We start from the raw sequence: 16740 nt of genomic DNA on the forward strand, positions 1-16740 counted from the left end.
TTCTTTATGCATGCACACTCTTAAAGGGAAATAGTAGTAATGTACGTTCTTTGTAATTGGTTCATGAAAAAATACACAATGAGTCAGTTAAGAGCGTTTTTATTTAACCCATTCATTTCTCCGATGGAGAGGTAGAATTCAAGATTAAATAATTGTGAATTTTACTTTTAAGGAGACAATCAACCCAATCCTTGGGGTTAGATTTTTTTTCTGTGTCCGCATTTGCAACTTTTTTTTGCTATTGCATGATACATTGAAGAACATCTCAATTTCTGGTCATACTTGGTTTGTACTTAAAGTAATTACTTTAAATTTATCCAAAAAAGGCAACGTATTGATGCTGGGTAAGACAATACGACATAAATTTAAGAATATCTTGGGAAAGTTTTCACGCCAAAATTGAAGGTAAAAAAATTAATAAATAGTTCAGCTCCAGTTCCGAACTTAGATATTCTGGTAAAATGGGAATTTGCAAGCAAATCAATGTGCTTTTCTCTTAAAAAAAGATTCTTTTTACAACCCTGGTTTTTCATTTTACAAGATAAAGAGAGATGCTGCATACGTGTTTCTACGGTAACCAAACACGGGCTCACGATTAATTTAACATCGAAGAACAAACTGACGGATAAGATGCAAAAAACTATACACTGAAATACTTTAGGCAGCTCGTTTATTTAAACAACTGAGAAAACACACTTGCATTTGACATTCAAATCAGACGAAAGTGAGATGGTTTAGAATTTCTAGTCTTGCAATAATCTTTCTGTTAACACTCGACTTTCATTTGATTACTTCTTCATTTACACGTAGCCTCCTATGGAATATTACCAGTAATCTTTTCCTACTTTAGGCTGAATGTATTCCATCTTTCTCATTTGTCGTTTGCTTGATAATGTCTCTATTTACTTATGGTTAGGCAGCCTATGCAACCTTGTTTCCAGACTCCTCACAACGATTGTGAGGCTAAGAGCTTGGAACAAGGTTGGACGGGCACTGCACTTAATATCTGCCAATTTTATTGTATGCTTGCAGAAGTACACAAACTCGAGTCGAGGAAACAGTAAGATAACTAACGTAGGTAACCCTTCATCTCAATGCTAATTCTCCTATTAATCTACCGATTTTTCTGTTGGCTATCCACAAATACTTCGTTTTACCGTGTAGATCAAGTCCATCTGAAAGTCAGGAGAATCTAGCAATGATCACTTCAGAGAGTGATAGGGTTAAGAGTTTTCAAATGTGTTTGCCTTGTGGAAATGAGCTGTCTGGGAAATTCAAGCCTAATCTTTAGAGAGCCTGGAGTCTACCCAAAAGGAGAAAAAAAAAGAGAGAAGGTAAAAGGAGTGGACTCCACAATCATGGACGTATTGCAACATATTTACATCACTCAACAGTTCTTTTTTCATTAATTTAAGAATACAAAGGTGAAAAGTAGAAGTAAGATTTGATAACAAATACTATAACAACAGGATCATTTGACCAACCCCAGCTTCTTAGCCTCTGTTTCGTAGATAAGAAGGCGCCACATCTTGACCACAAAAACCTCTGCTTCTTCATCCAGGACCTGTGAAATAGAAAAAACAACACACTTACATTCGGCCAGATACTGCTAGGCAGAGAAATGTCAGTCTGCCTACGGCCTTCCTCGAAGACAGACAGAACAAAATAATATCAGAACACAGTAGGTCATTTAAAGCTGATTAGAAATCTAATAACACGTTAAGGGTTCAAGGAACAATGTCAACTGCTAAAGGATGTTACATTGCTTCTTTGTGTTCTAACATTACTCCAAGGACCTGACTAGTAATTCTCTTCATTGTAATAGCTAATTATTTCCTTGCCGATGAGAAATGAGAATTTGCTGTTATACCAGGGTAAAGCCAAATAGCATTCAAGTTGTTCCATTAACGTTTATATATATAACAACTTTATTTAAATAATAACATATAACATATTATTATTAAAAAAGGGTTATAGAAGGGAGGAACTTAATCCTCATTGTAAACTATACCCCATGTTTTGACATTTTGAAAAGTAACATGTTAACCGCAGGTGGGATGTTCAAGGTGGAGAGAGGTAAAAAAGTATTTTCTCCACGTAAAGTATGAATGCACAATGCACTCTAAGTTAGTGGAGTCTGCAAGACAGCAAATACAAGATTTTGAAGAGCATTTTGACAAAAAAAAAAATTCACTAAGTACATTTCACTACCAAATAAAGCGCTTGTAAAAGAATTGACAACTTTTCGAGACTTTTTATAATTGTCTTAATGTTTCTTTATTATGCATAATTTTTACAGGTCTGTAATTTCAGTAAAAAAAAATCGGGATAACAGCCGTCTCTCTGTGACAGACAACGATCTTTCCCTGACCTTGTAGTTGTCACCTCCTCTCAATCAGTTAAAACTTATATCGGAAAACCGTAATGAATGTTGACATTTGTTGAAATGTAACTAAATTCTTCTAAATCACGATTTTTTTATCTGAACATAACCAGAAGCAAACATAACAACTCTACTTACCATAGAGACGTCCTCAAGGATGTGTTTTGGCGAACTTCTAGCTATGACCTTAAAAAACAAAACAAACCAAGTCAATAAAGATCAAAGAACAAAAAAAACTATTAATTTCAGGACCAAATACGTTTTTTGCCTCTGTTTTGCAGCGCTCCATGAACCCTTGTACTCTCATGAGTTACCATGACAGCATTTCTCCTTACAACATCGATACAGTATTACGCAGGCAGGTGATTAGAATTAAGAATAATTATACCACTAGGGGATTATTAGTTGAACCCATATAAAACTCTCCAAATTAACATCATAAGAATTTTATGGATACAGTCAGAAAAATTACTAAGGAGAATTTGGGAGTGGAAAGGTGAACATTATATTCAAAGATAAATTAACTGTGTAAAAGAGCGCATCTGAATGTCTTACCTTGCTACAAATGAAATCTGTTAAGGTCAGCTCCTCTTCGCCAATGTACTCGATAATTTTCTTATTAACCCAAGGACGTATCCTGCGATCTACAAGACCCTAAAATAAACCACTTTAAAGTTTAGAAATCGAATCAAGCACGTGATTACAGCCTCGCCCCAGATCTCACTTAATAACCTATGTATAACTATCTACTGGCGCAAGACCTGGGGTTCAGCCCTACTGTTAGTTAGTGATATAAACTGTACTTACATACCGTGATGCTCCGAGCGTCCAATGAAATCACGGGTATGAGACTTGCCGAGCACACAGAGCCACCTTAAACTAAAATGCTTTGTTTCTGAACGCATACATTCCAGCTCATTTCAAAAACGCTTTGGAGTTTGTTTCCTTTTATTTTCTCGATAAATGTCATTCCTTGGGACTTCTTATCCTCGTCAAGAAAGTATTTCTAAGCAGGTGTTTTGAAGCTTACACTTCTTGACGATCCAATAATTTCAAAACATAAGGGCACCAGGGAGACATTTCTTCGAGAAAATACGTCTTACATCAAACTAAAGGCAGTGTTACTCTTACATAATCCTTCAGTGAGACGTCCCTGCCGGGCGAAGAGATAAACGCTATCCGTTCCAACTGAAATGAAATACAATCTTCACATTTAGCACAACACACTAACCTGGTCGATCATAGTCCAGTCCAAGCTATAAGCAAACAGTTCATCTTTAGCAGTAGGAATACGTTCTATAAGCGACTTAATAATCCGTTTCTTATCTTCAGCCTCGTTACTGTCATCCTTAGCCATATCGTCCTCGTCCAGTTTGACCAGTTTCCGCTTAGGAGTCACTCCTGTTCCGTCGTCATCGTCACCTCCGCCAAAGACTGACTCCAGCTTTTTACGACTCGCTTGGTTCGAGGGCTGTTGACAAGATCAACCATTACTTAGAATAATTTCTCACTTCAGAGTACTTTTCAACAAAGAGTAATAATCCTGGAATGCATTGGTTTTGCTTTACTATGCTATGTGATTGGTCTCGAAAAGAAGCGCTTTTTACTCAAATAATCAGTTGCAAACCGAGAGCAATCGTGCTTTGGCCACTTTGCTCATTGGCACGATTAGTCGCTGAGCACTTGGTTTCGCGACAACCAATCACAAAGCGCCTTTTTAGAATGTGCTTGAAAGAAAAAGGTGCTAGGAACCAAAAAGTTAATTTATACTGATAGAAATAGTAGAGATGGTAAGTTTTGAGCTCGGTGAAGAATTAAGAAAGATGTTTTTTCGTCTAGTCACGAGCGTGAGCTCAAAACTTACCATCTGTACTATTTCTATCAAAAACATTACGCTATCGACACTGCTGATCCTTGCAGTATACAGGACTTGTGTCGAACTTCGCAATAGACCTCGCTCACCGAAGAGTCTCTGTGGCTCAGTGGTAGAGCATCGGAGCGCAAATCCGAAGGTCTGAGGTTCGATTCCTCATGGGGACTCAGAATTTTTCTTTATCCCACGCTTGTGACAAGACGAAAAAACATCTTCCTTAATTTATACTGTTGTTCAGACCTTTGCAGTACTGCAGTTAACTACAAAGCTGTGCTTCAGCGATGCTTCTATATGCACATTTCAAGCCTACCGTAAGGTTGCCGGTAGAGCCTTACTTCTTAAAAAAGGGTGGAGGAATTTACTCAACGAGTCGAAGGTGCCCCGTCACGTTTCGACCATCTTTTCCATCTAGTTATTTTCAGTTCGTTATTTGTAATCTTTGTTGATCTTCTCCATCATTGGCATTTCTAGGTCCTTTGTATTCATTCTTGCTGAATACCCTAAAAATATCTCCAGACCGTTCCACTGGGGCAAATTATTCGCTTGGTCATAAACTAGTTAATCTAAACAAGAAGATGAGAATGAAACTGACTAGACATTCTTCAATATTCTTACCATGTTACTACTCAGCTTCATTTCAAATCCAAACGCCTTCTTAGGAGCTGGTTCAACTTCCGATTCTGGCTCTTGCCCATTCTCTCGCCCTCTTTTTATGCCGATAGTGACTGGTGACATCGAGTCGGTTGATCTGGGGCTTGGTGACCAATTCGATATAGGAGCAGGTTCGACCTGAGGTACAAACTAGACAATCACAAGGCTGGTGAAAATCTATTTTAAAAGTTAGAACAACGAACGGGTCGACTTAAAAAGGAGGGGTGGGAGGGGTGGGAGAGGGGGGATTGAAGTTGTCGGGTTTTTCACACAAACTAAGATGTTCATTTTCTTTGCCATACTGGCTGCTTTCTCATTTTCTTTGCCATACTGGCTGCTTTCTCACTCCCTCCATGCGAAGTTCTGCTGTTACATCAAACAAGACTTCTAGCCTAAAGACACGTTCTCTGCACCCTTCCTTCATACGATGGATCATTACTGTGCAAAACAAGAAAATGACACACAAGATGAAGAGGATGAAAATGTTTCCTCTTACCGGCTGAGGTTGTGATATCACGGCTGGCTTGAAAGTCGGTTGTAAAGCCGGTTTGACTTCCTCCTCCTTCTCACTGTCCTTACCGTCCTGGAAAATAACATGATGAACTGCTAACTCAGTAAGGACAAGGACGCCGTTGACAGTCGGTAATAGAAAGTATTAGTTCCCTTTCTTCCTTATAATTGCAAGGATTTACACATTACTCATAACGCTTCTAATTTAGCAACTTAAAAAAAAAGGGAACGCTCTTGAAGGTTATAATGCATTCAACAAATGAGAATCAACAATTTTTTCGAACGCTCTCTGAACCAACTGCACCAAACTTTACCGCATCTAAAAATCTTTATAAAAGACAACCGTGTTTACATGACTTCAACATTGAATACCCACACACAGACTCAAGAGGAAAAAAATCCATTTCTAAACGCCGAAACCTGTTAATACTGCTATTGGAGAATTATTTACTGCCAGATTTGATAAGTAATTCTTCTTTCCTGCTGCTTTGCATTTAGAATCCTTTTTTTATATCAAATTTTTTGGTACTTTTGCCTTTAGAATTTGCTCTATAGTGATATCACTCTGACTGATATAAATTCCCAATCTCATTACCTGTTAACCAAACAATGTATTGGAATTTTAAGGAGAAAGTACAAGTTTATCACTTGAATGAGTGAGTTTTAAGCCAAACGAAAGAGATCTCACCTGTTCATCCATATCTTCAGGCCGATTATCAACAATCTGTTTTCTAATCTCTTCTATTTCCTCCATTTCTCGCTGGCGATCTCGTTCGTCTGTTTCTACCTCCATTTCTCTTTCGCGTCGCCGTCTCTGTAGCGCACTTCCCCTTCAAGTAAAAATGTGACTGGTCAAAGATGAAAGTGCAATACACAGTGACCTAATAACAGGAGGTTACACAAGGCGAGTAACAGTGTTTTGGTTTGGTTGGAATTTGGGTGTTCGTTGTGCGTCTGTATCAAGTAAGTCTGTAGTTCTTGCTCTGAAGGAACTTTAGACAGGGTTAGCCTACAGACAAGGCATGCTGACCAGCAGCTACTCCATTTATTATGCTGGGTGGCCGCTAAGACTTCAGAGGCAGAGAAAAAACTGTTCGTTTAACCCTTTACGATCAAAACGCGCTATGTCTTGATATCTCGAATTGCCGGCTGCAATATTACCTTCCACGTGAATGCAGCCAAAAATATTTATTAGGTTAGAGAGGACACCATTCTCTTGAACGAACGAACAACAAAGGAACGAGACTGATTAGGGCTGAGAAGGATTGACGTGGATTGCAAAATGCAGCAATTGTGACATACTGAAAATGTTCCTTCTCTGAACTGTTCACTTACTTATAGTATTTTGGATCGTCCTTGTCGTCATCGTAATCCTCAAGAAATTCCTGTAAATGCTTCCTCTCACGTGCCTGGGAATGATATAAAACAGAATTAGCTGAAGTCATTTACACCTAGATAGCTTTTGTAAACGTTGTAAACTTTCAGTTCAAACTCAAGTCAGATCGAAACCGTTTTCGAAGAGTTCACAAGCATCACTTGAAGCGTGACATATGGTGCAATGTAGTAAGTACAGTGCCGGATAAATCGCGGCTATTCAGCGGATAAGTAATGTTGACCACTGGACAGAGATTTCTCCGATGGAAAGCGTTGTCTACTCTTCCAACAACTGGGTCCTGATATATTCTCACCTGTTCATCTTTCTTCTCGCCTTCTTTTTCCATTTCTCGTTCATATTCCCGAGCTCTTTTACGTTCTCTATTTTCCCATGTTTTCAACCGCTGAAATAGAACGGTAAGGAAATTGTAGTGCTTTGTAAGTGCTCTCAGATTTGAAATACACAAAAACTTTCTTATTCTTAGTCTTCAACGGTCGAGATTTTAGCCAATCTGCTTCTACATGCAACTTCATCTGTAGTTAACCCATAGTGCAAACAGTTTCTTCTGAAACACTCTTCCCAAAAACTACGATGGTCTCCCCTACTATAAAAATGTGAGCGTGATTTTTTTAATCATTCAATCCATTAAGATTGAAAAATTGCGCGATATTTAAATTCATGAATACTGACGTGAAGAAGTTAACCAACCTTCTGGTAAGAGGCATCTTTCTCCCGTTGTCTTCTCTCTCGCTGTCGTCTATCCAGCTCTTCATCTTCGTCATACTCACGTTCCTTTTCTCGGTCACGTTCAGACTCCCGCTCTTTTTCACGCGCCTTCTCACGATCACGATCTCTATCACGATCACGGTCACGATCGTCGCGATCACGGTCTTTTTCTCGACGTTCCCTTTCTTCACGCTCACGCTTCCTTTCTCTTTCTCTTTCTCTCTCACGTTCTCGTTCTCTGTCCTTGTCTCGGTCCCGGTCCCTGTCTCGATCCCGGTCTTTCTCTCGATCCCTTTCTCGTTCTTTGTCTCTATCCCTGTCTTTGTCTTTCCTCTCCGATTTCTCTTCTTCCTTTTTCTTGTCCTCTCTCTGAAAAACATGAATGAAAAAAACAAAGTTGAGTTGCGACGTTCCTTCGTAACATTTAACGCGATGATGTCCTGTTCGTTAAAACACAACGAGAGTCAGCAAAAACTATGTTGTCTTCGAGTACTTTCCAAAAAAAAAAAAAAAAAAAAAGACAACAGGCAGTCGAAATTCAACTCTACACCTCGACACAACAAAAATTTCCCTCTATGTCAGTTTTCTTCTTCAACGATCTCAGCTACATCTGTTAAAGACAAAAGAGTAACAACTGTTTCCACATACAATGTACACCTGTGAGACATTCTAACGAGACCAGTTTCACATTGCAGCGACATACTCTTAACAAGAGTAAACAAACACAATACTTACTGTGCACTGAAGGTTTGAAATATGTTACCACTCCAGTTAACACTTGAAATATTCTCTTGAACACGATTACTTGATCCGACGACTAACTGATAGGAATTAATGCCACGACCTACCAAAGCCTCCTTCTCTTCCCTCCTCATCAACTTCTACCAATTGCCCAACCCTCCGTATCCTTTCCCGCCCACTAAACTTACTAATAGTACCCCTTGGAGATCCATGGCCTTGACTTAATTTGCTGTATTCAATGGGATAATATCCTTACTTTGTTGGAAATTTCTGAACTCACTACAATCTGGCGTCCAGTCAGGTACTTTACAATAAACAACAGACAATTATAATGATTCGAAAGTGAACGATACACATGTATTTATGATCATCAAAAACATTTTTCTAAAATTACTTACCAGTTCAAATCCTAGAAGCAGAAAATGCAGAAGAGGAAATCGACCAATCTCACCAACTCATCAATAAACTGTTTTTAGTGTCAACAATAATTCTGATTAAACGTTGCCTTATTTACTGCTTATCAATTTGGGTAGGGCTGATTTCTTATGCACTTTGTTTGTAAATTAGTGAGTGGAACACTTGCAACATAAACAACATGTGGGTTGACATCAACACCAATGTGTCCCTGTTTGTGCTACCAGTGAGAAGAAGCAGTATTTAAGATTAAGTACAAAAAGAAGTGAACTTACTCTGTAAGTATCTCTGAAGCTTCTAATCTCTCGTGACACTAAGCTCTTCTTTTCATTGTCCATATCCAAACCTTCCAAATTTTGCTGAAAATAAGCAAAAAATGACATTAGCAAGACAGAAAATTACAGTTCTGTGGTGGCATAGAGACACCTGTACAGACACTAGCCCATCCAAAATTTTCACTCCAACATGTACACTTCCTGTTTCAATAGCCTGTACCAAATTAAAAATACCCTAAGATAAGGCACTTGTGAGACATTTACAGATTAATTATTCAAAAAAAAGATTTATTTAGCTAATTTCTAAATATTTCAAGTATCTGTGGGTCTCTGGCTAGACACTCAGGGTGGTCAAAAAAATTTTGAGTCATGGGTCTGTGATACCAAGTAGCCTTACAATATCATGTCTCCAAGAAGAAAGATGAGGCACAAGCATTTGGGAAAGCTGACAGATTTTTCAGAGTAGACTGTGAAATGTCCCTGCTATGCCTTCCCCGGTCCCTCTCTGTTTGGGAGTTAAAAGCAATTGTTACTGGGCAAATAAACTTCATGTACATGAAATAAAACCTGTAATTTAGTGGACACTAATGGAAAAGGAAAGATTCTCTTATTGTTAAATGTCAAAAGACAAAATTGAGCCCTACAGTTTCAGAATAGTTGGCACACACCTCTGAACCACTGTGTGTAGCTCTGTAAGGTTCACCTGACAAAGAAAAGCAAAATACACATCATGAAGAAGCACTTTCTCTTTCAAATGGTCATACAAGCCTATTTCTCATGTTTTGAATAGTGGATGGACTTCGAAACAGGGAACATTAAAAAATATTTGTTGATGGAATATTTCTACTATATGTAGCAAGAAATTTTGCAGGTTTTCAACAAAAATCTTCCCACTTGAAAAGAAAAAAAATCATTAAAATTATTCCCTGTACAAATTTCAGTCATCACAGGAAAAGAAAGTAACTCTTGAAAAACAGAAGAAAGTGTCAATCTGCACAATGAACACTCACAAAATGTTCATGTTACTTGATATAAAATGGTATCAAGACACTACAGAAGAGGATTTCACCCTTCACATCCTAACATCAGATAGCACATTCTCCACACTCTTCTCTATAAATTTCTTATGGTGCTGACAAGGAGAATTTGTTTGACAATCAAGGGCTTTAACTACTTGGTGATCATTTCCTCAGTTCTGGTGGCCATAATGTTTGATTCCAGGGTGATAACAAGAGGAGAAATGACATACTGGTCACGCTTAGGGGTCAATCAGTTGAACAATTACCTGGAATATCAACTGTGATTTGCTTCATTCTTTAACCCCTTTGAGTGACTAACATCTAATTTCTCCTTACAACATAGCCCCTGAATCAATCATTAAAGTCATGAGGATAAAGGAGATGATCACCAACTAAAGAATCTCTCAATTGTTGAACAAGTTCTCCTCGTCAGAACCCTAGGAAATGTCTAGGGAGTAGTAAAGAAAATATGCATACTGATAACAGAGAGTAAAAGGTTGAGGTAGGCTGGGTTAGAAGGTAAAGGGACTTTGTTATCATTATTTGTACAATGGCAACCAAACCACAATAAATAGCATCCTTTGGAAATACCACATACAGTAGAGCATATTTTGTCGAGAATTATTCCAGAACCACATACTTTCTAATTTCCTGTTTAAAATATCAGAATGCTCTAAAATGATTTGTTCAATGGCTTTCTTGACTCTTGTATCTTCTACCTGTAAAAAAAATGTTTTTTAAAAAATTATACATGGCAGAGTGAGCTATCCCATCAGTTGAAAACATTACTACCATGCTTAACTTAAGTAATATACTGACTGTAAGATCTTATAAAATTACCAGCAACACTTCACACACTCTCAGTGGTACAGGTGTAGATACACAGTACATATACCTGTGATCAGCTCATATTCTGTATGCACAATTGTAAAAGTTTAGAGTCCTATGCATTTTGAGAAATATAATACAGTTGAAAAATTTAGCAAAAGCAGAGAATTTTCATGACAAAATGTCATCACTTACCAGGGTTTCGCCATCAAGATCATCATTATCATCATCTTCATCATCATCAGCCTCTCCGTCCTCTTTTTTCTTTTCCTCGGCATTCTACACGAAAAAAATTTTAATGCCTTCAAAGTCTCCACCAAAGTGTGCCCATCAAACATGTATAGGCTTGCATGACTGAGATTTCTGTCTACCTTTTTCATTTCTTTTTTCTTCTCAGCTTTGTATTCATCAAGATAAGTCTTCGTTTTTGCATCCACTTTCACCTTCACAACAGATAAAATCAATTTAGCATAGAACTGGACAGTATGGAATAAATCAACCACAATCTCTAGTTTTCTTTTTACCCTAAATTACAAGTACTATTACTTATAAAAAAGAAATTAGAGTACTGGCTACCTGGAAGAGCAATTGGGACTAGTGGAACCAAGCAGACAAATGAAACAAATATCACACAAAGCAAACTGCACTACAGATTGTTCCACTTCATTTTTGTTTGTGTTTGTTTGGGTGACTGCACTGCATCTTCACAAGAACAGCATATCTTAGGTGCTGAACATTAACTAAGACGGTATATAACAAATATTACACAAAATTTGAGGAACAACTGAAGCAAAGGATTTACTTACAACTAATGCCTTGTCTCCTAATACTTTGTTGTGAAGTAATCTAATTGATCGTAGACCTGATTCTGGATCTCCATAGTCACAGAATCCAAACGCTGAAATTAGAAACCTATTTATCAAATCATCACTTATATTGAGGACAAAATTTTTTACACTTTGTAGAAGGCACTGGCTGTTAAGTCTAATTCCTGCCATGAGAGTGCTTTTGATAAAGCACTCCTATTTACATTCCACCATCTACAAATGAATTATCCTCAATCAATAAATGTCCACTCACCCTGTAACTTTCCCTTGGCTCCTTGTACCCGTTTCCAGTTCACTACTACACCACATTTCTGTTCTCACAGTGAAAATACAAAAAAAAAAAAAAAAAAAAAAACACAACAGAACCCTCAGGACAGGAGTTTTCCATTTGAGCCACTTAATAAAAGCAGCAAAAACATTTATAAACAAGATTATTTCAAAACCAAAGGAGTTTCACCTACCGTTAAAATTTGTCTAATAAGTGCATCAGAAGCTCTTTCAGTTATGTTACCTACAAACACTGTTGTTGTTGAGGTTGAATTTGCTTGGTTTTGATTCTGAAGTTACAGAATACATGCACAATATTAGTTTTCTTCAACTACAACAACAGTTACTATTCCTTTAACCCTTTCACTTCCAGATTAAATGTGTAATTCTCCTTACTGTCAACCATACAATTCTTATGTTAGTTCAGAGAATTTAGTATTGGATCAACTAATTATCCCCAAATTGATATTTTTCTTTATTCTCATCACTTATAATAATAATAATAATATTGTAAGGAAAAGTTCTGTCTTGGTCACTCATGGGAGTTAAAGGGTTAAATTTCCTCATAACACTATCTAACACAAAGCAGAAAAGTGTCTTTCAAGGATTAAAATTTTTCAAGAGGAAGTTTTGATGTGTTGTTATAAAAAATATTGATGTTTGAAGTCCTGTAAGTAAGGCCACAGCTAATCCAAAACAACACCAGCAGCAAAATAACTAATTTTAAAACTGGCATTACAAGAGTATAACTAAACAAAAGCAGGGCCTGAAAGCAAAGGTTGATAAAAAGAACACAAAGTCATGTGCAGTGTGATAGAACAAAAATGAAGAAAACATGGCCCTACTCACCTGGTTATTATTATTCTGTTTATTTTCATGTTTGTATGGTGTTCGTCCTGACGGAGCTGTTGGAGTGGGAAGAAGTGGTAAACCTGGGGGCTAAAGATTGAAAATAAATAAATAAATAAATACTAACTTAAGTATTACCACTCATCAAATTTTAAAATAAAATAAAAAAAATGTTATTCCCAAACTACATTGGCTTATGCATGTCCAGAGTTTTATCAAGGTTTTACCGTTGCTACATGTAATGTAACACTGTTGGTAACACTCAAAGATGCTAAACATGAGAGAAAGTGAACATGTACATGTAAAAGATTTACATGGATACTTACAACTCCTAAAGGAGGTACTCCTGGTACAGCAATAGGAGGTTTAGAGGGTATTGTTGGTGGCACTGTTGATTCAACATAAAAATTAACAGAAAAAAATATGTTACATGTCTCTCTTTAACTTCCATGGGTGACCAAAGAGAGAAATTCTCCTTACAATATCAATACAACATCAAGCAAACAAGTAATGAGAATGAACAAAAACATCAAATAGGGGATTATTAGTCGATTCCATGCTAAATTCTCCAAGCTAACAAAGGACTAAAACTCAAAACGTCAGCTTTTAAACTCTTTATGGGGGCCAATTTACATCATCAACTCAATAGATTATACTAAATTACCCTGTTACTCTACTACCAACGCAGCACCTCAGTTTCTTTAGAAACTTACCACCTTTATTGATTTGACCTCATAAGAATTGTATGGCAGATAGTAAGGAAAATTAGTTATAAGATCTTGGGGATAAAATGGTTGCAATGTCAAACTTTCCTGAGATTCCAATAAAAGCTAGTTAGTTGATATGCAAACCCACTTATGAGGTCTCTTTATGCTTTCCATAAAATTTTTTTTTCAAATGTTTGCATCAATTCTTCATGGAAACAACTGTCTACTCCTCAACAATCCAACATTAACAACAAAGAGTTAAACCTCTAGTTTAAGATGACTATTATGAGGGGTGCTTGGAGACTAATCTGTTTACTTCAAGGGAGTAAGGAACAAAGTGTAAATTTGTTGAGGAAATGGGGAACTATGAAATGTCTGAGGAAACAAACCACTAAATTTTCTATCTCCCCCTCTACTGAACCTGAAGTAACATGGGTAAATCATTTGCATAAAAAGAAAAAAGAAATGTCTTAGGATTATTATCATATACCATTTCAAACAGGTTATAAAAGCAACAAAGAATTGAGGAATTAAAGTGATTAGTCAGAAAGGAACACCAGAAAGTTTTATCGCAATTTCACAAAAGAAACAAACAGTTACTTCTTCACCTCAATACTCCAGTCTTAACCTGATGAAAGTTAGGCTGTGAACTCTTCATGCTGAAAGTCACCTTGCAAATTATATGAGAAACACGTTCGTAAACCAGTCTTGCCTTTTTACATGCAAGCACAACGAGAAGAGACATGGCTGTTTCTTTAATCAAGGCCATTATCAATCGAACAAAATTTCTGCACAGTGGATTGAATCAGTACATCTCTATAGCAAGAAAGCAAGTCCATAAATGCAACAATCCGATGATTCGTCCCCAACAAGTTGTAAACTTAAGCACAGCTGAGTAGCTTTTTTAACCAAACCTTCTCCTGCATCTACGCCACCACAATCTTCGAGACTTACACAGTTTCAAGAGGCTACTTACAAAGGCATTCTAAACGTCAAGTTTTTTGTTTTTGCTCACCTGCTGTACCCGGAGGAGGCATCGGTGGTGGAGGAAAGCCAGGAGGTCCGGGGAACGGTGGTGGGGGGGGAAGTCCGCCCGGTAAACTACCAGGAGGTGGTAACCCTGGCGGAAGATGTATTCCCGCTGGAGGAGCACCCAGTGGTTGCGGTGGAGGCGGATGATACGACATTGTACCAAAACGAAAAACAAATTTTGAAGAATTGCTCAAAGAAAAAGTAAAATTTTGACTGTCACCTCAACATGGCCGTCCTCGTGTTTGACACTACAAGTGCATGGTGGGACTTCTGGTTCCCAGTTCACGCGACTTTGGCTTAATGTATTATGTAACTACCATAAGGTGTCCATCCCTCTTAACTACACGACCTTCAAATAATAATTGTCTTCGATGTGAGGGAAAGCCCTGAAATTTATTGAAACTCATAGGAAACGATCGGAGCAAAAATTTTCTACATTTTACCGTTATCTCGCTCATTCCCAAAGGTATATGGCTAAGACACCTTGAGATTCTCGGATTTTGTAAAGACGCGCTCTGCTTCTCGTGGATTACTGTTGGGAACAAATTAATGAGAGCTTTTAAAATCATGGCACTGAGAGAGCTCAACTGTGAAAGCTCATAACGTGACCTAGCCCCTCGAGACTAGGCTGCACAACGCCTTTATAATAAAATAAGTCCAAAAGTTATGGTTTAAGGCAGAGTTTACGCTTTTCCTTTCCTTTTTTCTCTCATTTCCGCTTGAAGCCTTTGCAGGAGAAAAAGAAACAGAAATACCTTGTTACGCAAGTAACAGCCCTTGGGGGGAGGTCACGATTACTATGTAAACGGTGGAGCACAAGTTCTAGTATTCATTGTAAACCTGGCCGAGCGTGAAAATCAATGAATAGTAGAACTTCAGAAGAAGTTATTTCTGAGAAATTAGTAGGCGATTGATATTCTTTATTTTTAATCGCTTCCTTCAGGATCTTTCAGAAAAAAATTGAACACAATCGTTTCATACAATTCTTTCTCTAAGTGGGCATCAAAAACAATATTCAAGACCACACCGTGGTGTCCTTTGTCATTGGTTGATGCCACCTTAAAATATCCGTTTTTTCAATACTTAATGATCGGTTACTGACACTTTGTTCCACGACGTTTTTCTTTACTTCTTCGAAATTAGATGGTAATTGATATTCTTGGTGTTTTCTTTGTCACTGGTTCATGTCACTTTAAGATAGCCGTTTTAAAATGCATAATTATAGCATTTTCCCTTTGCTCCATTGGTTTTTCTTACTCTATAGAAATTCGTTGTTATTTGATATTCTTTGTTTTGGTTGCTTCCCCGAACGTCTTTCATAAACAGTAAGGCACATTTAGTCCATAAAATTTTCTAGGAGCCCACTTAAAAATTCGAAATTATTTCATTTTTTTTAACGAGGTGCCATTAATAAGGGGTTGATTAAGACCTCAGAATCTTTATCAAAGGTTGTACTTAAATATGGACATAAGCTGATATCTTTCCGAAAAAGTCAGGATCGCTTCACAAGTTGACATTGTATGAAATGTTCCCTAGAGATGTACTGCATTAAATTTGTCATAAAAACGAAAATCCAGATGATGTGTTTGCTCAATACCGCATCGATTTCGTTCAGGGGGAACGGAGCGGAGATCAGTTGTCGCTAATAGAGTATAAAAGGATGGACTTAGAAAACTGACCACCATTGAGGGGGGGGGGGGGGGGGTCAGTGGAAGACTAGAGCCTTGGGGGTGGGGTGAAGAAAGCTTAATCAATATCATCATTTGTTACTTTAAAAAAGCAAGCATGGCAGACCAAGAAAATGGGATAAGGGAGTCTAGGAGTTTTTCCTAAATAAAAAGGATGTTTTTTTCCTTCTCTTGACGCCAATTTTGGGGTCGAATGTAAATCTGTTTCAATTCTTACAAAGCGCTAAGCTTCAGTTATCCTCGGTTTGGTAAGTGTTTCGTTCTTCTTACTATTTAAACTAAGCATTTGTATAGCGATGCAATGGGCCAACGTAAAATGCGTTACTATTTACTTTTCAAACCTGTTAAAAGTTTTTTAAATTTGTTTGTTAATTGTAACTGAAAGATGAAAAAAACTGTAGTCTTGTAAGTCATGTGGGTACTCTGCTTTTTTTTCGTTGTCCTACGAGCGTGATAATACTAAAAAAGATCTTTCTCGGTCTCCTTGACTGGCAAGCTCCAAATTTTCCACCTTTCTTATCTCAGTCTAAACGTTTTCATCCATGAAGTTGTTTAAGAGCCATCACCACAAGATG

At 37.5% G+C, this 16740-nt stretch overlaps 1 protein-coding gene and 1 non-coding gene across 4 annotated transcripts; one reads left to right on the top strand and one right to left on the bottom strand.

Annotated features, from left to right (window-relative positions):
* Positions 1-653: 653 nt before the first annotated feature.
* Positions 654-14749, bottom strand: LOC113670955 (RNA-binding protein 25). Of its 3 annotated transcripts, none has more exons than XM_027187172.2 (22): positions 14461-14749; positions 13065-13126; positions 12739-12828; positions 12084-12179; positions 11876-11933; positions 11602-11693; positions 11167-11238; positions 10991-11074; positions 10608-10686; positions 9617-9651; positions 8949-9032; positions 7501-7887; positions 7106-7195; positions 6753-6826; positions 6106-6247; positions 5404-5490; positions 4872-5045; positions 3615-3854; positions 2939-3037; positions 2522-2569; positions 1485-1564; positions 654-1303 (listed from the first exon to the last, which is right to left on the bottom strand). In XM_027187172.2, exons 1-22 carry the CDS (start codon positions 14630-14632, stop codon positions 1288-1290), a joined length of 2361 nt encoding a protein of 786 aa, XP_027042973.2. In that variant the 5' UTR covers positions 14633-14749; the 3' UTR covers positions 654-1287. The 3 variants fall into 3 exon arrangements, with proteins under 3 accessions (XP_027042973.2, XP_027042971.2, XP_027042972.2); XM_027187170.2 differs by having other exon boundaries at positions 4872-5057; XM_027187171.2 differs by having other exon boundaries at positions 654-1564; positions 4872-5057.
* On the top strand, positions 4352-4423 carry Trnac-gca (transfer RNA cysteine (anticodon GCA)). Its single transcript has one exon. It is a non-coding gene; the product is annotated as a tRNA-Cys (tRNA).
* Positions 14750-16740: the final 1991 nt, after the last annotated feature.

The sequence above is a fragment of the Pocillopora damicornis genome, chromosome 7, assembly GCF_964200805.1.
Source record: "Pocillopora damicornis chromosome 7, jaPocDami1.2, whole genome shotgun sequence".
Classification (NCBI taxonomy): domain Eukaryota; kingdom Metazoa; phylum Cnidaria; class Anthozoa; order Scleractinia; family Pocilloporidae; genus Pocillopora; species Pocillopora damicornis.